This window comes from Scyliorhinus torazame, chromosome 7, assembly GCF_047496885.1.
Source record: "Scyliorhinus torazame isolate Kashiwa2021f chromosome 7, sScyTor2.1, whole genome shotgun sequence".
Taxonomy (NCBI): Eukaryota; Metazoa; Chordata; class Chondrichthyes; order Carcharhiniformes; family Scyliorhinidae; genus Scyliorhinus; species Scyliorhinus torazame.
The window spans coordinates 51,628,302-51,650,676 of NC_092713.1; the positions used below are offsets into that span (position 1 = coordinate 51,628,302).

Consider the following 22,375-nt stretch of genomic DNA (forward strand, 5'->3'; position numbering starts at 1 on the left):
ATAGGTTTAATGTGTGAGGGGGGAAAGTTTAGAGATGTGCGAGGCAGGTTTTTTACAAAGAGGGTGGCGAGTGCCTGGAACGCACTGCCGGTGGAGGAAGCAGATACGATAGTGAAATGGATGTGATTTATTTAGCTTTCCAGAAGGCCTTTGACAAGGTGCAACATAGGAGATTCTAAAATAAATTAAGAGCCCCTGGTGTTCAGGGTAAGATCCTGGCATGGATGGAGGATTGGCTGACTGGCAGAATGCAGAGAGTGGGGATAAAGGGGTCTTTTTCAGGATGGCAGCCGGTGACTAGTGGTGTGCCTCAGGGGTCTGTGCTGGGACCACAACTTTTCACAATATACATTAATGATCTGGAAGAAGGATTTGAAGGCACGGTTGCTATGTTTGCAGATAATCCAAAGATCTGCAGAGGGATAGGTAGTATTGAGGAAGCAGGGGGGCTGCAGAAGGATTTGGACAGGCTAGGAGAGTGGGCAATGAAGTGGCAGGTGAAATACAATGTGGAAAAGTGTGAGGTTATGCACTTTGGAAGGAGGAATGGAGGCATAGACTTTTTTCTAAATGGGGAAATGCTTAGGAAATCAGAAGCACAAAGGGACTGGAGAGTCTCTCAAGGTTAACGTGCAGGTTCAGCCGGCAGTTAGGAACACAAATGTAATGTTAGCATTCATGTAGAGAGGGCTAGAATACATAGAACATACAGTGCAGGAGGCCATTCGACCCATCGAGTCTGCACTGACCCACTTAAGCCCTCACTTCCACCCTATCCCTGTAACCCCATACCCCTCCTAACCTTTTTTGGTCACTAAGGGCAATTTATCATGGTCAATCCACCTAACGTGCACGTCTTTGGAATGTGGGAGGAAACCGGAGCACCCGGAGGAAACCCAAGCAGACACGGGGAGAACGTGCAGACTCCGCACAGTCGCCCAGCGGGGAATCAAACCTTTGACCCTGGCGCTGTGAAGCCACAGTGCTATCCACTTGTGCTACCGTGCTGCCCAAGACCAGGGATGTACTTCTGAGGCTGTGTAAGGCTCTGGTCAGACCCCATTTAGGTATTGTGAGCAGTGTTGGGCCCCGTATCCAAGGAAGATTGTGCTGGCCTTGGAAAAGGTTGAGGAGGTACACAAGAATGATCCCTGGAATGAAGAGCTTGTCGTGTGAGAACCGTTGAGGACGCTGGTTCTGTACTCGTTGGAGTTTAGAAGGAGGGGGGGGGGGATCTCATTGAAACTTAGAGGATACTGCAAGGCCTGGATAGAGTGGATGTTTCCACTAGTAGGAGAAGCTAGAACCAGAGGTCACAATCTCAGACTGAAGGGACCATCCTTTAAAACAGAGATGAGGAGGAATTTCTTCAGCCAGAGGGTGGTGAATCTGTGGAACTCTGTGCCGCAGAAGGCTGTGGAGGCCAAATCACTGAGTTTCTTTAAGACAGAGATAGATAGGTTCTTGATTAATAAGGGGATCAGGGGTTATGGGGAGAAGGCAGGAGAATGGGGAGGAGAAAAATATCAGCCTTGATTGAATGGCGGAGCAGACCCGATGGGCCGAGTGACCTAATTCAGCTCCTATGTCTTATGGTGTTATAGTCTTAAGAGGCACCTTGACCAATAGGATGGGAATAGAGGGATATGGACCCTGGAAGTGCAGAAGGTTTTAGTTTAGACAGGCATCATGAACAGCGCAGGCTTGGAGGGCCAAAGTACTTGTTCCTGTGCTGTACTGTTCTTTGTTATCTGGCTTGTGCCTATCTCCCTTCCCAGACAATCTGGCACCAGTACAAATGGTGAAAAGATCCCACATTGTTCTCACAATCATTGAGAATCACCATATGTGGCCTCCCTGTTTCCTGGGCCCCATCAACAGCAAGATGTATTCTTGGGATGGTTTCCTGCAGGGGCAACCTCATCTAAACAGCTTGTGTGCGTAATACACATTGATACAGAAAAGTGTTAACTCCTTCGGTATTTCATGGATAACTGAAGTTTTTAAAACGAATTCCAATATAATATTTTTTCCCTCATCAGCCTTTCCACACTGGCTGCTTGGTTTGGCCTCCTCTTACCTATATTCTGACAGGAGGTGCTGCTGCTACTGCTGTTGGTTGCTGGGGTTGCTACTGCTTCTAATGGTTCACGGGCGGGATTCCCCATCTGGCCAGCCCCGTTTCCCAGCGTGGCATTCCCCTGCCAGCAGCGGGATTTCCCGTTCCCGCAGCCGGCCAATGGGGTTTCCCATTGTGGCCACCCCACACCCGGGGGCGTGGGGGCGCTGTCGACGAAACGGAGGATCCCACCGACAGAGAATCCCGCAGCACATGTTTAGCACAGAAAGCTTTGAGTGTGATGAACCAAAAAAAGTGTGGAAGAAATTATACAGGAGCTGGTAACTCATCTCGTTTACCCGATCATAAAAGATGCTCCGCAATAAAAAAATGTAACATGATTGCAGGAAGATCTTTCACAGGCCTCCTTAAATATTTCAGCCGGAATAAAAAAATCCCATCCAAAATCTATTTTTTCAAATAAATTACATTTCGTTTTAATGATGCAATTAGTGAAATCATAAAACAGCCGGTCTTTGAACGGCCTACTTGGCACTCACTGAAGACCTGTGACACTCTAATGACCCGAACTTCAATACATTTCATAGCATGTCGAGCTTACATCCTTTTGGGTGCTAACACAAGAAATGTCCCACTGAGCCTCCATGCCAGCAAGATCCCAAAAATGAAGAGATCCACCCGGAGGGAAACTCTAAACATTTTGTGGATATTCATTCATTCAGATACTTTATTCATTGAATCTCTGTCGTTCTGTCGGTCCCAAGCTTCTCTTTCTTTATTTCTTCCTGAGATCGGCCTTGAGAAATAAACTGTTCCATCTCCTTCTGTGTCTTGGCTGACGTTCTGCTCATGAATCAAAAAATAGTCAGCTAGGATGAGAAAACAAGCTGAAATAAACAGCCCTCCTCCAGCAACATAGAATCCAATGCCATAGTCTCCTGTAATGTCCACCAGATACCCTGCAATGAAAGAGATACACAATCACTCCCACTCTGAAATAAGCCATTGTTTGTTTTACCAGGTACAACAGGAAATCACCATCATCATAGAATTTACAGTGCAGAAGGAGTCCATTCGGCCCATCGAGTCTGCACCGGTTCTTGATAAGAGCACCCTACCAAGCCCACACCCCCAATCTATCCCCATAACCCAGTAACCTCACCCAACACTAAGGGCAATTTTGGACACTAAGGGCAATTTTGGACACTAAGGGCAATTTAGCATGACCAATCCACCTAACCTGCACATCTTTGGACTGTGGGAGGAAACCGGAGCACCCGGAGGAAACCCACGCACACACGGGGAGAACGTGCAGACTCCGCACAGACAGTGACCCAGCAGGGAATCGAACCTGGGACTCTGGCGCTGTGAAGCAATTGTGCTATCCACAATGCTACCGTGCTGCCCTGTTATGCTATGAAATGTTATGCTATTGATCTATTCTGATCTCAATTGCGAAACTAATTCTGTTAAAGACCACCCCTCACTATTAAAACAAAAATCTCTATGTTTCTCACAACAAACCTGTATTAAAGGCAGCACGGTGGCGCAGTGGTTAGCATTGCTGCCTACGGCGCTGAGGACCCAGGTTCGAATCCCGGCCCTGGGTTACTGTCCGTGTGGAGTTTGCACATTCCCCCCCGTGTCTGCATGGGTTTCACCCCCACAAAGATGTGGAGGGTAGGTGGATTGGCCACGCTAAATTGGCCCTTAATTGGAAAAAAAATAATTGGATCATCTAAAATTTGGCCCATCAAGTCTGCACCGGCCCTTGGAAAGAGCACCCCATTTAAGCCCACACTTTCAGCCTATCCCCGTAACCAAGTAACCCCACCTAACTTTTTTGGACACAAAGGGCAATTTAGCATGGCCAATCCACCTAAACTGCACATCTTTGGACTGTGGCAAGAAACTGGAGCACCCGGAGGAAACCCACGCATACACGGGGAGAATGTGCAGACTCCGCACAGACAGTGACCCAAGCTAGAAATCGCACCTGGAACCCTGGAGCTGTGAAGCAACTGTGCTAACCACTATGCTACCGTGCTGCCCACCCACTATGCTCCCGTGCTGCCACGGAAGCACCGGAAGGTCAAAATGATAGCTCTCTAGTTGGTTAATTTGTAACAGACACAAAAATGAATCTCTCACATCATACAGCAGACGTTTAAAAAATTTATTGTTGGTGAAGTTTGTGTTAAAGTTTTGAATGCAACATATCTTGCCATTTAGACACCAAGTGCCAACAGGGCATTACACAACCATAGAAAAACACTGGGCTGGATTCTGCCCTCCCCAACGCCGAAATCGCGTTCGGCGACGGGGAGGAGAATCCGTTTTAACGGCCATATCGGGAGTGGCGGCGGTTTCTGAATTCTCTGTCCCCTGAAAAACGGCGTAGTCTAGGAATACACCGCGCCGATTATCCACGGTCTCAGGCAATGGCCTGAGGCTGGCTCCATGATGCTCAGTCCCCAACCTGCCGAGTTCCCGATGGCATGGGCTACGTGTGCTCACACCATTCGTGAAACGGCGTGGCGGCTGCGGCCTCAGTCCGGGGCCACCACAGTCGGGGGAGGGTTGATCCGCGGGCAGGGGGAGGGGGCTTCTTTCGGGGCTGACGGCACTGTGGACGGGTGGTCCGGGGCGCGCAAGCGGCCGGAGAGGGGCATTACTTTAGCAGTCCAAGTCCGTGGCCCGAGTCCGCCATGAAGCATGGCGCAGCCGTGCGCATGCTTGGCCTTGGAACCGGAAGTGCTGACGGCCATATCGGCAGCTAGAGCTCTGAGCTCTACGCTGCCTCCCTGCTATCCCCCAGCAAAATGGTAGCCGTTTTCCTGGCGTAAAAGACCACCGATTTCACGCTGGCGTGGGGACTTAGTCTGCAAAACGGAGAATCCAGCCCACTATTTTTGCACTCCTATAAGAAATCCAATCACAACCTAGAATGTCCTTCTTCTGGACCAGGAAAAGCTTTTCCACCTCCAATATTAGCCATCCACATTAGCCATCAGTACTCTGCATTGTGTAAGACTGTCAGTTAGTTCAAATGAAGGGCAGCCTAGTGTAAGGAGTATATTAATCAGAGAATCATAGAATCCCTACTATGCAGAGGAGACCATTCAGCCCATCGAGTCTGCACCGAGCCACTGAAAGAGCACCCTATCTAACCACACATCCCACCCTATTCCCGTAACCCAGTAACCCCACCTGACCTTTTTGGACAGTAAGGGACAATTTAGCATAGCCAATCCACCTAACCCCGTGCATCTTTGGACTGGAATATTGCCGGAAATAATGTGACACAAAATACAAAGGATCAGGTGAAAGCTAGCTCCAAGAAGGTCAAGCAACTGCATAATCCTCAAAGTCACACATTCTACACTGGAACAGTTGCACCTGCCTGCTGGAGTAGCAATGTCAAGATTCTGCAAGAGGATTCTGCAAGAGGAGGCAAATCCCTATCACCCTATCATAGATTATAGAACCAGTGAAAAGTAAAGGCAATCTGACAGATGAGGAAGAAGACATTACCTGTCAGTGGCGGTCCGAGAAGGCACCCAATTGTCCTGAAGAACAGAATCAGCCCAAGCGCATTGTCCAGTTTCTCAACTCCCATCACATCAGTCAGAACCGTGACAATAATGGCCAACATGGTCCCGAAGAAAAAGCCACAGGTACAACTGAAGATTACGAGAAGGGTGTAACTCTTAGCCACAGGAAAAAGCAGGAGAGCGATGCTTAAAATCGTGATCAATATTGCTGTAAGGCGGATTGATTTGATAAGGCGCAAGTTGGCTAACCAACCACAGCTGAGACGCCCAATGAAGTCCCCTGCTGACCAATAGGACATCAATAAAGCTGCTTGAAAATGCTCGATCCCAATGTTTTGAGCATGAGGAATTAAATAGATGGCAGGGATAAAGAATCCCGCGACAGAGAAAAATCCAAAGAAGGCCATACAAATAAACTTTGGTTGTTTCAGAAGGGGCAAATCAAAAAAATGAGCAAGGTTCTTCTTGCGATCTGGACTTGTGCGACTCAAATCTTTCCTGGAGGTTGAGGCAGATGATGATGTAAAAGTCAGATATTTCTTCTGTGGCTGATATGGTCTCATCAGAGCTCCACAGACACAGAGGTTCAGCTGGATACCAGCAATGATCATCATTGCCTGTCGCCATGACATTTGATCGACGAGCCACTGGTAGAATGGCGTGAAGATGAAGGTGGAGACACATTCTCCACAACTGGCAATGGCGTTGGCCAATGGCCTCCGTTCTCTGAAGTATTGGGTGACTAGACTTACTGAGGGGATCCAAGCAAATCCATTACCCAAACCTGAAGAAAAAACAGAAGCATACATTTTAAAATATCTTACAGAATTGAACTCACAGGAAAATGAAAACCATTTCAAAAAGGTATAACATTAAGTTTAGAAAGCAGATTTGCCCGTAATTCATCCATGCAGAGAAATCGTACGATCCACACATCACGGCATCCAACTGTTCCATGAAGGACTGCATTTTTTAATTGTTCTGTCCTATCCTAAGCAGAACCTGTTGATAGTCCCTTTATGAGCACAATGACCACATCATTAATTTTATTTGGACTCATGCATCATTTTCTGGGCAGGAAGCCGAGTAGAGTATAGAGAATACAAATTTGGAATTAAAACTGAAATTAAGAAAGCAAAGCAAGGGCAAGACAAGATATTGGCAATTAGTTTCAAGGAAAACCTTCATGAAGTTTTATTAATGCATAAAGATCCAGAGGATAACCAAGGAAAGATCAAAAAGGCAACTTGTATGAGGAAGAAAACATGAGCATGATTTCTCAATTAATACTTTGTCTGTCTTCACAAAAGAGAGGGGCAACACAAACGTTAAGGCCAAGTGTTAATTCGCGAGAGGTATTAATATGATGAAAGAGGAAATATTAAGATGATTAAAATCTTTGAATGTGTTTATATTGCTAGACCTCGATGAATATAGCCCAGACTGCTAAGAGAAACAAAGGAGGAGATAGTGGAAATTCTGACCAGCATTTCCGAATCTTCACTGGCTACATACATGGTACCAAAAGAGTGGGGGGCTGTTTAAAAGTGGAGAAAGGGGTTCAAGCCAGACAACCGAACCTCACTGGTGGTAAAGTGGTTGGAAACAAATCTGAGGGACAGTATAGGTTGCCATTTGAAAAGTCAGCAATGATTTGTATGGGGAAGGTCATAACCGACTAACTTGGTTGAATTTTTAAGCAGGTAACAAGGGTGTTGATCGAAGGTGTCATCAACAGCGCCATTGCTTAATTGGTACTCAGCAATAGCCTGATCATTGGCATGCCATTTGTGTTCTGACAAGGTCACTCAGCTCCTGACTTCATTACAGCCTTGGTCCAAGAGTTGAAATCAAGAGCAATTGCCTTTGACACAAGACAGCATTTGACCAGGTGGGGCATCAAGGAGGCCTAGAAAAACTGGAGTAAATGGGAATAAGGGGGAAAGATCACTTCCAGCTGGAGTCATACCTAGCACAAAGGAAGATGGTTGTGGTTGTTGGAGGGCAATCATCTCAGTCCCAGGGCTTCACTGCAGAGGTTTCTCAGGGTAGTGTCCTATGCTAGAAGTGGGGGCCTTCACTGATAATTGCAGCATTCAGCACCATTCATGACTCCTCAGGTACTGAAGTAGTCCGTGTCTATGTGCAGCAAAACCTGGATGACATTCAGGCTCCAACTGACAAGCAGCAAGTAAGGTGCGAGGCAATGGCCATCACCAACAAGATAATCTAGCCATCTTTCGTTGACATTCAACATTACAATTACTGAATTCCCCACTATCAACATCCTTGGGGGTTACCATCGACTAGAAACTGAACCAGACCAGCCATATAATATACAAGTCAAGAATGTGATGGCATACTCTCCACTTGCCTGAGTGAGTGCAGCTGCAACAACACTCAAGCAGCCAACATCATCCAGGACAAAGCAACCCACTTGACTGGTATCCTATCCACCACCTTCAACATTCACTCTCTCCACCACCGATGCCCAGTGATAGCAGTATGTACCAACTACAAGATGCACTGCAGTAGTTCACCAAGGCTCCTCCCATGGCACCTTCCAAACCTGCGACCTACAAGCAGACAAATGGGAATACCACCACCTACAGGTGCCTTTCCAAGTCACTCACCACCCTGACTTGGAAATATATCACCGTTAATTCACTGTCACTGGGTCAAAATCCTGGAACTCAATCCCTAACATCATGTGGTTGTAACTACACTATATGGACTGCAGCGGTTCAAGAAGGCGAGTCATTACCACCTTCTCAAGGTTAATTAGGGATGGGCAATAAAAGCTGGCACAGTACACGAGCTATAGGCTAACAAGTGTTTTTTTACCGCTCCATCTTAACCTCCCTGCTCTTCTCTTCTATGCTTTGGCTGATAAAGAGAATATTCCATGTGCCTTCTTAACCACCTTATCTACCTGTCCTGCTGCCTTCAGGGATCTTTGGACATGCACCCTAAGGTCCCTCTGGTCCTCTGTACTTCCTAGTGTCCTACTGTTCATTGTTTTATCTCTTGCCTTATTAGTCTTCCCAAAATGCATCATCTCACACTTTTCTGAGTTAAATTGCATTTGCCATTGTTCTGCCCATCTGACCAGCCCATCTATATCGTCCTGTAATCAAAGGTTTTCCTCCTCACTCTTGACCACATCACCAATGTTCCAAGTCATTCCATTCTTGTCTAGATCATCAATGTACACTACAACAGTCTGGAGTCATGATTGGGTTTGTGTGGCCTGGAATGGGTCAAGGAAGGGGACCCGGGTCCTGGTGATCTGGCCTTGGAGTGTGGGCGGCTTGGGTCCCACAGTTGGGTTGTCGGGTTAGGAATTTGGAGCCAAGAATGTAACTTCAAATTAAGTATCATCTAAAGAGGTTGATCTTTTTACATGGCTGTCAGCTCCCAGATTGCTGATAACAGCCAAGTTGCTCTAGATTAATTGTGAGTAGGGGCATTCTGTACCTCCCATCGGTACCAACCTCTGGGCCGCTTAGCACAGTGGTTCTGGTTATACAGATTTTTCCTGATTTCTGGCCTGGTCTCTTCTGATCAATTTTAACCACTCGCTGTCCACCTCTATAACCTGTGAATTTAGTAGATCAAACTTCGGCATTTTACAAATTTGATTTATAGGAGGTTAGGGGGCTGCGATTTGACTTTTGTCTACAGTGGAAATTCTGGTCTGGCACCGACACCTCACTTTGGATGAATTTCCCATCACCACTGCTGGGCTAGGTGAGGTTTAAAACGTGGTTTTAACTCTACATAGGTTTTTAAACTGATCTTCACCTAGTGGCCTCCACAATTGTTGTTTGTTTTGGGGTATATGCCCACCTCTCCCTCCTTTGATTTTGGAATGAGTTTCTTTCAGCTGTTTCATGTCCCCCAAGTGGATGCTCAACTGCAGCTGTACTCCCCTGCGGCTCTTCAACTGAGTGGGCCACTCTTTCTTGGTCTATTTGGGAACTTTCTTAGTCCCCATTTAAGTCTGCCATGAAGCTGTCTGCTAACCAGATCACTGGCTCTGTTCCTTCATCCTTTTTAACCTTTACAGGCCCTTTGTGGACCCCTTTTACTCCTAACAGCATGGCTTCGCCATCCACGAACTCCTTAGCCACCTCAATTCTCATGGATTCCATCCTGACCCGGTTGACTTCGACTGGCACTCATAACATCATAGAATTTACAGTGCAGGAGGAGGCCATTCAGCCCATCGAGTCTGCACCGGCCCTTGGAAAGAGCACCCTACTTCAGCCCCACGCCTCCACCCTATCTCCTTTATCCCCTTTATCCCCGTAACCCCACCTCACCTTTTTCGACGCTAAGGGCAATTTACAATGGCCAATCCACCTAACCTGAACTGAACATCTTTGGAATTTGGGAGGAAACCGGAGCACCCAGAGGAAACACACGCGCACACGGGGAGAACGTGCAGACTCCGCACAGACAGTGACCCAAGCCAGGAATCGAACCTGGGACCCTGGAGCTGTGAAGCAACTGTGCTAACCACTATGTTACCGTGCTGCCCCCATTGCTTTGGACTTTGCTCAAGTGGCTTCCCCCAGCCACTTCAACACTCAACACTGTCCCCCCCATATGGCTTCTGAACCCCTCTCTCTTCCCTGCAACTCGGCAGATCCCTCCTGGTTTTCTTCAGCCTTTTCAGTCTCTCCGGATAGTCCCCATCAATTCGGGAATATGATCCTCCTGTCTGCCTTGGCTGCTTCTATCTCCCTACGCAGTTCACTTAGTTCTATCTCCCTGTCCTGCTGTCTTCTTTGAAAGCTTCCCGTCGCATTTTCTTCTCTCTCCGTCCCATTTTCTGGTTTAAAGTAAAGACACCCAAAACAACATTCTAGCCACAAATTAACCAAAGATTTGTACAGCTTGGCACTCTCTTCATGTCTTGTAATCTATCCACCTGAAGTTAAAATCGATTGAACTTGTGTCTTAAAGAACGAGTTTCATTTAATTTTGTTAAGCTATACCAGCAGTCGTCTAAAACACCTTGCAGTACATCTTTCAAGGATTAACAGGAGTGACTAACTTGTCTATATTTGCTACACATCGTGCTACTCAGTAGTTAATGAGGTCAGATAAATGGATATAAACAAGACTTCAATCCACTCAACTCAGCCATACTTAAAATGCTACTCACAAGGGCATGTGGCGCAGTGGTTAGCACTGGGACTATGGTGCTGAGGACCCGGGTTCGAATCCCGGCTCTGGGTCACTGTAGGTGTGGAGTTTGCACATTCTCCCCATGTCTGCGTGGGTTTCACCCCCCCCCCCCAACCCAAAGATGTGCAGGTTAGGTGGATTGGCCACCCTAAATTGCCTCTTAATTGGAAAAAATAATTGGCTACTCTAAATTTAAAACAAAAATGTTACTCACCAAGATCATTGGAGTATTAACTATTAATCCACTTGAAATTAAGTAAGACTCGCTGATGGAGGAGGTGGTGGAAGCAGGAACGATAGTGACGTTTACGGGGCATCTTGACAAATACATGAACAGGATGGGAATAGAGGGATACGGACCCCGGAAGTGTAGAAGATTTTAGTTTAGACGGGCAACATGGTCGGCGCAGGTTTGGAGGGCCGAAGGGCCTGTTCCTGTGCTGTACTTTTCTTTGTTTGTTTATAAACTTTAATTATTACATTCTATAAAATACAGTACTACAACGTTATTACGAATCTGTAGATCAAGGGATCAGATAACCACCAGATGACGGAAAGTTTAAATTGACTGCTTCCCAACAGTCGTCTGAATGACTCCGTTGACAGAATTTCATTGTCCACTTATGTAGTCACTGGTTTAATGTTAACTCACTCAGTTACCTATGAGAAAACCTGTTGTGAGATACATTGCCAACAAACTGAAGCCGAAGGATCCAAGCAGCAGTCCTAGCGAGGACAGTATTCCACCGGTGATGATGATAACTCGGTGAGACAGCAGGAGACTGAGAGCACTGGCTATCGGGGCTGCAGGAACAACAATGACACAATTAAATAGAAATGGCTTCTTGTCAGGTCTACAAAGCAATATTGATTGACATTAGAATATGATAACAACAAAGTTTAACATAACCCACAAGCAACTTGACTGAAGCCCCCTTCTGACTGTGGACATCACCCCCTCCCCCGCTGTTAAGGTTCAGTGGCCACTGGACTGCCCCTCAACCCCCCGATCACCCACTTCGCGACTCCCCAGGTCTTCCCTCCCCTCCCTGCCCTGGCACCACTTAAACTTACTTTTGAATACCCAACTCTTTTTTTCCCAATTAAGGGGCAATTTAGCATGGCCAATCCATCTTCCCTGCTCATCTTTAGGTTGTGGGGGCAAGACGCATGCAGGCATGGGGAGAATGGGCAAACTCCACATGGACAGTGACCCGGTAATGCGATTGAACCCGGGTCCTCGGCGCCGTGAGGCAGCAGTGCTAACCACTGCGCCACCGTGCCACCCTCACTTGGAATTTACTTTGTCCTCCAATCCTGGGACTTAGGCTCAGGCCCATTGATGCACTTACTCTTCAGTCCACTGCTGCTCTTATTGCTGTGGGGCTGGGGAGCTGCTGGCAAATCAGAGTGCCTGCCAAAGTCTCGAGCGCAGGACGTCCTCCTGTGAGGAGCGGATGTCCCCCACTGGAGCCACTTAATGTTCATTCAAGCGTGAAATAATTGCGGGGCAGTCAGAGTCTCAGGTATGTGCTTCCCACCGACATTTAGCCTGGTGGGAAGGGAGATCATCCGATAAATCCAGACCCTAGCCTTAGGTGTGCCTGGCATAATTTCAAAATCTGCAGATGATACAAAACTTAAATAGCGAACTATGAGTAGGATGGTCAAGAGGACATGGACAGGCTGGTGTAACAGGCAGACAGTGTGAGGTGATATATTTTAGCAGGGAAGCCAATATAAAATAAAGAATACCATTCCAAGGGGGTTTGGGAATGGAGAGACCCAGGAGTGTTCTGTGCACAAATTGTGAAATTGGCAGGGCAAGTTAAGAAAGTGGATAATGAGGCATACGGATCCTGCACTTTATAAATGGGAGGCATAGGGAAGAAGGGTTATGATGCATAAAAGCAAAATACTGCAGATGATGGAAATCTGAAATCACAAACAGAAAGGTGCAGCAAAACCTAAGCAAGTCCTGCAGAATCTGTGGAGAGAGAAAAAGTTAACGTTTTGAGTCTGAATGACACGTAAGCCATGAGGACTCGAACCGCTAACTCGGTTTCTCTCTCCACAGATGCTGCCAGTCCTGCTGAGTTCTTCCAGAGGTTATGGTGAACCTGCTTTGGCCTTAACTGGAGCAGTGTGTCCAGTTCTGGGCCCCACACTCCGAGAAGGATGTCAGCACACTGGAGAGGGTGTAGACAAGATTCACAAGAATGGCTTCCAGGATGAAGGACTTTATTTAGGAGGACAGATTAACAAAGCTGGGCTGTTCACCTTCGAGAAGAGAATGTTGAAAGGAGATTTTATAGCGGCGTTCAAAATCATGTCTGGACTGAGTAAATAAGGAGAAAGCATTCTCATTCATGGAAGGTCAAGAAACAGAGGACACCAATTTTAAAAACTTTGAAACAGATCCTACACATTTCTACACTGTGAACGGTTAAGACCTGGAATGCACTGCCCAAGTCTCTTGTGGACACAGATTCAAAAACAGAATTGGAGAATTATCCAAAGAGAGATTTGCAGGGAAGGAGGGGGAAAGGAGTGGGACTAGTTGAGTTTCGCTCATCCAGAGCTGGCACTAAAACAATGGCCAAATGGAATGCTTCTATTTTGTAACCGTTCTATGATTAATGAAATGTGGGTGGCCTGGGGGGTGAAGATTACATTTGAAAAGTGACTTTACCAAGATCAGTGAGTGATACTTACAAACCACATGAAACACAGCAACAGTAATCGAAGTGATCCAGGAAACGTTAAAGGCGAGTATGTCAAAGTACTCCTGGATGTCAAGGAAAAATATCCCAAATGTTTTCACAAAGGAAGTCGACAGCCCAGTTATAACGAAGCACGATGCTAATATAACCCAACCATATCCACCGTCTGTGTATTTCACACTGCGGGTGCTGTTACTGGGCTCCTCAGCAGCAGAATCAGCAGCTCCAGGTTCCTTTGACATTGCAGTTTCCTTTGAATTTAATAAATAAAAACATTTGTACGGCAATCATTCACTCCTGCGGAGTTTGACTTTGATGCAGCTTCACCCAAGACATATTTCTCTGCGAGATGCTGACAGACCTGCTGTTTATATTATCTGTGTTTTTTAACATTTGTTGCTTTTGTTTTTATGCAAATGTAGTATCCACTCTGAATTTCCATGATGTCAATTTCGTCATTGTACCATTCACCTGATATGGTTTCTGGGATGGGCTAGTTTAAATACTTCTGCTTCCGCTCTGGTGGAAATCAAATGCAGAAAGTGCATTTACTAAAGGACCCCACCAATCCCACCTCCCAGCACTTTACCCATTTTCTGTGCAACAACGATGTCAATCCTGGCTTGGTTCACTGTCTGTGTGGTGATGCACGATCAATTGCACAAAGACGAGAGTTGAATACAACTGAGGCTTTATTGCTCTAAGATGTACGGCCTCCCACAGCAGCTGGTGAAATGGCTGCTGCACGGAGGACAGACTCCGCCTACTGGGCAGAGCCAGCAGGCAGGGACTACCGTCGTACCTGTAGTACAGGTCCTACCATACATCACCTAATACAGGTGCAACAATGGTTTACCACAGGCGGAATCTGCACATTCTCCCCGTGGCTGCGTGGGTTTCCTCCTGGTTCTCTGGTTTCCTCCCACAGTCCAAAGATGTGCAGGTTAGGTGGATTGTCCATGCTAAATTGCCCATAGTGTCCAAAAAGGTTAGGTGGGGTTATGGGGATCGGATGGAGGTGTGGGGCTTAAGTGGGGTGCTCTTTCCAAGAGCCGGTGCAGACCTGATGGGCCGGATGGCCTCCTTCTGCACTTTATATTCTATGTTCTATGTTTAAAAGCATGATTCAGATGCCCAGCAGCAGAACATAGCCCAACAACAAGGTATGCAGCAAACAAGTGGTTTCACAGATAATTTCCACCAGTTCACCCAATAGCATCTCTCCATTTCAGTTCAGATTGTCACCAGCACCCCCAGATTGGTGCCAGCTGTGCCCACTAGACACCAGGCTAGGGCAGCAGATAGAAAAGCTTACCTGATGACTCTGATGAAGGCCTCCTTTAAGAGGTACAAGTCAGGACTTTCACACTCTTGGGAGGTGTTCACCAATTCAGCCTGCAGGTAGTTAGTTTGTAACTCGTCCAAGTGGTAAACCACTGTTGTACCTATACAGGTTCACCTGTGGCTCCGCCCAGGAGGCGAGGTATAAATATGCGTGTCCTCCCGCTCGCAGCCATTTCGCCAGCTGCTGATAGCAATAAAGCCTGAGTTTGGATTCAACTTTTGTCTTTAGTCAAATTGATTGTGCCTCAATTTATTGCTATCAGTTTTGAAGGATGGACCTCTGTATTAAACCGGATCGCCTGCAGCTGGATCCGCACTCAAGCGACGCCAGAAAGGACTTCCAGCACTGGCTCGCTTGCTTCGAAGCGTATATCAACGCGGCACCAACCCCTGTTCCGGAGGCTCAGAAGATCCAGATCTTATATTACAGACTGAGCTCCAAAGTCTTCCCTCTAATCCAGGGTGCGCCGAACTACGATGAAGCCATGACTCGACTCAACGGCAACTACGAGCAGAAGACAAACACGCTCTTCGCCAGGCACGCGCTCGCCACTCACTCTCAACTACCTGGTGAGTCCATTGAAGATTTCTGGAGGGCCCTAATCCCACTAGTCCGGGACTGTGATTGCCACGTTACAGCCAAGGAACACTCAGACCTCCTTATGTGGTCTTTGTGGACGCCTTTGTGACCGGAATTGGGTCAGATATCATACACCAGCGGCTCCTAGAAGGGGCCACGCGCGGCCTCGCAGAGACTAAAATGCTAGCGCTCTCCATGACGGTCGCCCTGCGCAACGTTCAGTCCTATGCCCCCAACCGCGTGGCCCACCCCTCCTACGCTTCGTGGACCCCACAGACAGCCGCTCCAGCGGGGGCGCTGCCCACCCAATACGCCTGCGCTACGCACCAGCCAGCGAACCCTGGGGGGCCCCAATGCTATTTTTGTGTCCAGCAAAAGCACCCCCGCCAACGCTGCCCGGTCCGCGCTGTCCTTTGTAAAGCCTGCGGGAAGAAGGGCCACTTCGCCGTGGTGTGCCAGGCCCGCTCAGTAGCGCCAGCCAGCGAACCCTGGGGGGCCCCAATGCTATTTTTGTGTCCAGCAAAAGCACCCCCGCCAACGCTGCCCGGTCCGCGCTGTCCTTTGTAAAGCCTGCGGGAAGAAGGGCCACTTCGCCGTGGTGTGCCAGGCCCGCTCAGTAGCCGCCCCCAGTCACGGACAATGGGCGCCGCCATTCCCCCCCTCAGACCACTTGCGGCCAGTGGGCGCCGCCATCTTCCCCTCCACGTGACACATGCCTTTCATGCATGCCGCCACCTTGTCCAACTCCTGCAACGTGCGTTCCATGGGTGCCGCCATTTTGTAACCCTCAAGGTCTTCGGACGCCGCCACCTTGTCTACCCCTCAGCACATGGGCACCACCAGCGTTCCAGGACCTGAACTGAACAGCCGCCCCATAACCCGACGACCAACCAAGGCTCGCCTCCATGTCACTCGACCAGTCTCGCCCGCATAACCTGACCAACGCTTCTACCAGCGTGAAAGTCGACGGCCATGTAACCTCTTGCCTGCTGGACTCCGGGAGCACCGAGAGTTTCATACACCCAGATACGGTAAGGTGCTGCTCCCTCACGAAACACCCCACCAATCAAAAAATCTCCCTGGCCTCCGGATCCCATTGCATAGCGATCCGGGTGTACTGTACGGTCATGCTCACGGTCCAGGGCGTAGAATTCCACGGCTTCCGCCTCCACGTTCTCCCTAACCTCTGCACTGCACTAATCCTTGGCCTGGATTTCCAGTGTAACCTCCAGAGCCTTATGCTGAAATTCGGTGGACCCCTACCACCCCTTACTGTGTGCGGCCTCGCGACCCTAAAGGTCGGCCCACCTTCCCTCTTTGCCAATCTAACTACAGATTGCAAACCGGTCGCAAACAGGAGCAGACGGTACAGCACCCAGGACAAGACCTTCATCAGGTCCGAAGACCAGCGGCTGCTTCGGGAAGGCATCATTGAGGCCAGCAACAGCCCCTGGAGAGCTCAAGTGGTAAAAGTTAAAACTGTGGAGAAGCACCGAATGGTCGTGGACTACAGCCAGACCATCAACTGGTACACGCAGCTCGACGCGTACACCCTCCCATGCATATCTGACATGGTTAACCATATTGCACATTGCCGGGTCTTCTCAACGGTAGACCTGAAATCCGCCTACCACCAGCTCCCCATCCGTAAATCGGACCATCCATACACCGCCATCAAGGCAGACGGCTGCCTCTACCACTTCCTTAGGGACCCCTTCGGCGTCACTAACGGGGTCCCAGTCTTCCAAAGGGAGATGGACCGAATGGTCAACCGGTACGGTTTGCGGGCCACGCTTCCGTACCTACACAATGTCACCATCTGCGGCCATGATCAGCAGGACCACGATGCCAACCTTGCTAAATATCTCCACACCGCTACTCTCCTAAACCTCACTTACAACAAGGAGAAGTGCGTGTTCAGCACGAACCGCTTAGCCATCCTCGGAGTTCTGGGGCCCGATCCTGACCGCATGCACCCCTTCATGGAGCTCCTCCTCCCCCACTGCCCCAAGGCCCTCAAACGCTCACTGGGTCCCAAACTATGCGGACAAGGCCCGCCCATTCATGCAGTCCACCCAGTTTCCCCTGACGGCCGAGGCCCAACAGGCCTTGGCCCGGATCGGAGCTGATATTGCCAAGGCCACAATGCATGCTGTAGGTGAAACACTGCCCTTCCAAGTAGAAAGCGACGCATCAGACGTCGCCCTTGCCGCCACCCTCAATCAGGCAGGCAGGCCCGTGGCATTCTTTTCCCGCACCCTTCATGCCTCTGAAATTCGGCACTCATCCATCGAAAAGGAGGCCCAAGCTATCGTTGAAGCTGTGCGGCATTGGAGGCATTACCTGGCCGGCAGGAGATTCACTCTCCTCACTGACCAACGGTCGGTAGCCTTCATGTTCAACAACACACAGCGTGGCAAGATAAAAAATGATAAAATCGTGAGGTGGAGAATCGAGCTCTCCACCTATATTTACGAGATTATGTATCGCCCTGGCAAACTCAACGAGCCCCCAGGCGCCCTATCCCGAGGTACACGTGCCAGCGCACAGGTAGACTGACTCCGGACCCTGCACGACAGCCTTTGTCACCCAGGAGTCACATGGTTGTAGCACTTCATTAAGGCACAAAATTTGCCCAACTCCGTCGAGGAAGTAAGGACAATCACCAGGGACTGTCAAGTCTGTGCGGAGTGCAAGCCGCATTTCTACCGGCCGGACCGCACACCTGGTGAAGGCCTCCCACCCCTTCGAACGCCTCAGCGTGGACTTCAAAGGCCCCCTCCCCTCCACCGATCGTCACACATATTTCCTCAGTGTGATCGACGAATACTCCCGATTCCCCTTCGCCATCTCATGCCCCGACATGACGTCTACCACAGTCATTAAAGCCCTCAATTTGATCTTCACTCTGTTTGGTTTCCCCGCCTACATCCACAGTGACAGGGGATCCTCATTCATGAGTGATGAGCTGCGTCAGTTCCTGCTCAGCAGGGGTATCGCCTCCAGCAGAACGACAAGCTACAACCCCCGGGGAAATGGACAGGTAGAAAGGGAGAATGGGACGGTATGGAGGGCCGTCCAGCTGGCCCTACGGTCCAGAAACCTCCCAGCCTCCCGCTGGCAAGAGGTCCTCCCTGATGCACTACATTCCATTCGCTCATTACTTTGCACTGCTACTAACAGTACACCGCATGAACGTCTTTTTGCCTTCCCCAGGAAGTCCACATCCGGGGTGTCGCTCCCGACTTGGCTCACAGCTCCGGGAACTGTGCTTCCCCGTAAACATGTCCGACTCCACAAGGCGGACCCGTTGGTGGAGAGGGTGCACTTGCTCCACGCAAACCCCCAGTACGCCTACGTGGCATTCCCCGACGGCCGCCAGGATACTGTCTCCCTCAGGGACCTGGCACCAGCAGGTTCCACCCCCATCGCCCCCGGCGCCACCCTCCCCTCCCCCATCGCTCACAACACCACCACCCCCAGGACCGTCCGTCTCCCCCTCTGCCCACACCCATCGATGAAGAGGATTGCAGCACGCTCCCGAAGTCACTTTCGACCAGGTCAGCACCAACATCGCCGTCACCACTTTGTTGCTCTCAAAGGGCCATCAAGGCCCCGGACCGGCTGAACCTCTGACTGGTCCACCGGACGTCAAAGGACATTTGTTTTGCTTTGTAAATATTAAAATCATTATTGTATATAATTATCCACCCCACCACCCCTACCGGACTCAATTTTAACAGGTGGTGAATGTGGTAAATCACTGTAGTACCTATATTAGGAGGATGTACGGTAGAACCTGCACTACAGGTTCGCCTGTGGCCCCTGCCTGCTGGCTCTGCCCAGGAGGCGGGGTATAAATATGCATGTCCTCCTGCTCGCAGCCATTTCGCCAGCTGCTGTGGGAGGCCACACTTCTGATAGCAATAAAGCCTCAGTTTGGATTCAACTTTCGTCTTTAGTCAAATTGATCGTGCCTCAGTTCAAACACAGGGCTGATCAATAGAGGAGAAAGGATTGAGAACTCTTCACAAGGACAGGCAGGGTGGTCATGCACCCTAACATTTTCCTGACCCACTCTGTATGCAGGGCATAGGAGTACATTTAGATCATTCAGTCCTTCCAGCCTGTTCTGCAATTCAATGAGATCATATCTGATCTGTATCCCAACTCCATCCATTCAGCTTTGCTCCATAGCCCTCAACCAGTAAATGATTTACCGAACTGGAATTTATTGTGTGAGGGGATTTCCAGACTACTACCACCCTTTATGCAAAGAGAAGTTTCCTGATTTCAAGATCATGCCCCTAGTCTGGACACCCCCACAAGCAGCAAAAGGTTCCTCACGTCTACCCCCTATCAATTCCTTACAAAATACTAAAAATAAAATCACCATCAAATCACTGGTGCTGACAAATGTGTGATGTAATTCGAATGCAGGCAGTAAATTACATTTTTCTTGCCGTGTTTTTCCTTAGAAATACGCAAAGCACTTGTCCATTACTTGGCGGTAATTGTAATCCTTTAGACTTTTACAAGATAATCTAAACAAGCAAGAAAGTCAAACACTGGAGAAACTAATAGCACAAAACTCATTTCCAGCATTAGCACTCAAACAACAATGAATACAGTTACCGTTCACTCCCCCAGTTGACTCTTGTGGAACGAGCCGCTTAGACAGGGAGTTGAGTAATGGGGGGTCGGGGGGAAATCGGAGATATTCTTCCTAGGTCAATCATTACAATGATATGCAGAAATACATGAAACACATCAGCAGTAAACCCCACCTTCTAAAACCATAACAGTACTTCCTAAACGCACTGAGCGGCGTGTCTAAAGTACATTAACTTCTATTTAATGTAGTGTCGTATCAGTTACCTGCTGTTCCCGTCATTTAAAAGTTGGACGGTTTTGATAGCTAACCAAGTTTTTGCTGATTAAATGACTAAGCCTGATTCAAGCAGAATGACTTCTATGAAAGAAAGAAAGATTGATTTTACTGAGTCTTTCGTTACTAGAAATTATTCAATCCCTACAGTACATGAGGCACGGTCAATTGGACTAAAGACGATAGTTGAATCCAAACTGAGGCTTTATTGCTATCAGATGTGTGGCCTCCCACAGCAGCTCGCGAAATGGCTGCAAGCTGGAGACACGCTTATTTATACCCCGCCTCCTGGGCGGAGCCAGCAGGCAGGCAGGGGCTACAGGCGAACCTATAGTGCAGGTTCTACCATACATCCTCTAATATAGGTACAACAGTGGTTTACCACATTCACCCCTTGTTAAAAATTGAGTCCGGCGGGGGTGGTGGATGACTATATACAATAATGAGATAATATTTACAAAGCAAACAAATGTCCATTGACGTCTGGTGGACCGGTCAGAGGTTTAGCCGGTCCGGGGCCTTGATGTTCCTCTGGGTGCGACAAAGTGGTGTGGGCAATGTTGGTGCTGACCTGGTCGAAGGTGACTCCGGGAGCGTGCCGCAATCCTCTTCATCGACGGGCGTGGGCAGGGGTGCTGTTGTGAGCGACGGGGGAGGGGAGGGTGGCGCGGGGGGCGAAGGGGGTGGTGTGGGGGTGGAACCTGCTGGTGCCAGTTCCCTGAGGGAGACAGTATCCTGGCGGCCGTCGGGGAACGCCATGTAGGCGCACTAGGGATTTGCATGGAGCAAGTGCACCATCTCCGCCAACGGGTCCGCCTTGTGGAGTCGGACATGTTTACGGGGAAGCACGGTTCCCGGAGCTGTGGGCCAAGTCGGGAGCGACACCCCGGATGTGGACTTCCTGGGGAAGTTACTGTTAGTGGCAGTGCAAAGTAATGAACGCATGGAATGGAGTGCATCAGGGAGGACCTCTTGCCAGCGGGAGGCTGGGAGGTTTCTGGACCGTAGGGCCAGTTGGACGGCCCTCCATACTGTCCCATTCTCCCTTACTACCTGTCCGTTTCCCCGGGGGTTGTAGCTCGTCGTTCTGCTGGTGGCGATACCCCCGATACCCCTGCTGAGCAGGAACTGACGTAGCACATCGCTCATGAATGAGGATCCCCTGTCACTGTGGATGTAGGCGGGGAAACCGAACAGAGTGAAGATCGAATTGAGGGCTTTAGTGACGGTGGCAGACGTCATGTCGGGGCATGGGATGGCGAAGGGGAACCGGGAGTATTCGTCGATCACACTGAGGAAATATGTGTGACGTTCGGTGGAGGGGAGGGGCCTTTTGAAATCCACGCTGAAGCGTTCACCATGCGTGCGCGGTCCGGCCGGTAGAAGTGCGGCTTGCACTCCGCACAGACTTGGCAGTCCCAGGTGATTGTTCTTACTTCCTCGACGGAATAGGGCAGATTTGTGCCTTAATGAAGTGGTACAACCATGTGACTCCTGGATGACAAAGGCTGTCGTGCAGGGCCTGGAGTCGGTCTACCTGTGCGCTGGCACATGTACCTCGGGATAGGGTGCCTGGGGGCTCGTTGAGTTTGCCAGGGCGATACATAATCTCGTAATTATAGGTCGAGAGCTCGATTCTCCACCGCAAGATTTTATCATTTTTGATCTTGCCCCGCTAGGTGTTGTTGAACATGAAGGCTACCGACCGTTGGTCAGTGAGGAGAGTGAATCTCCTGCTGGCCAGGTAATGCCTCCAATGCCGCACAGCTTCAACGATAGCTTGGGCCTCTTTTTCGACGGATGAGTGCCCAATCCCCCGCCTCTATCCCCGTAACTCCACCTAACTTTGGGGTAATTTTAGCATGGCCAATTCACCCAGCCTGGCATCTTTGGCCTGTGGGAGGAAACCAGAGCACCCAGAGGAAACCCACCAAACAAAGGGAGAAGGTACAAACTCCACACAGTTACCCAAGGTCAGGATTTAAACCTGTGTCCCTGGTGCTGTGAGGC

General features: G+C 49.2%; 1 protein-coding gene across 1 annotated transcript in view; it reads right to left on the reverse strand.

Annotated features, from left to right (window-relative positions):
- Positions 1 to 2,528: 2,528 nt before the first annotated feature.
- Positions 2,529 to 22,375, reverse strand: part of LOC140427340 (monocarboxylate transporter 13-like) — a 35,092-nt gene continuing 15,245 nt past the window's right edge. Inside the window, 5 exon segments of the mRNA XM_072512891.1 lie at positions 2,529 to 2,901; positions 2,903 to 3,039; positions 5,615 to 6,418; positions 11,491 to 11,634; positions 13,546 to 13,804. Coding sequence (XP_072368992.1) covers positions 2,812 to 2,901; positions 2,903 to 3,039; positions 5,615 to 6,418; positions 11,491 to 11,634; positions 13,546 to 13,804 — 1,434 coding nt within the window. The 3' untranslated portion in view covers positions 2,529 to 2,811.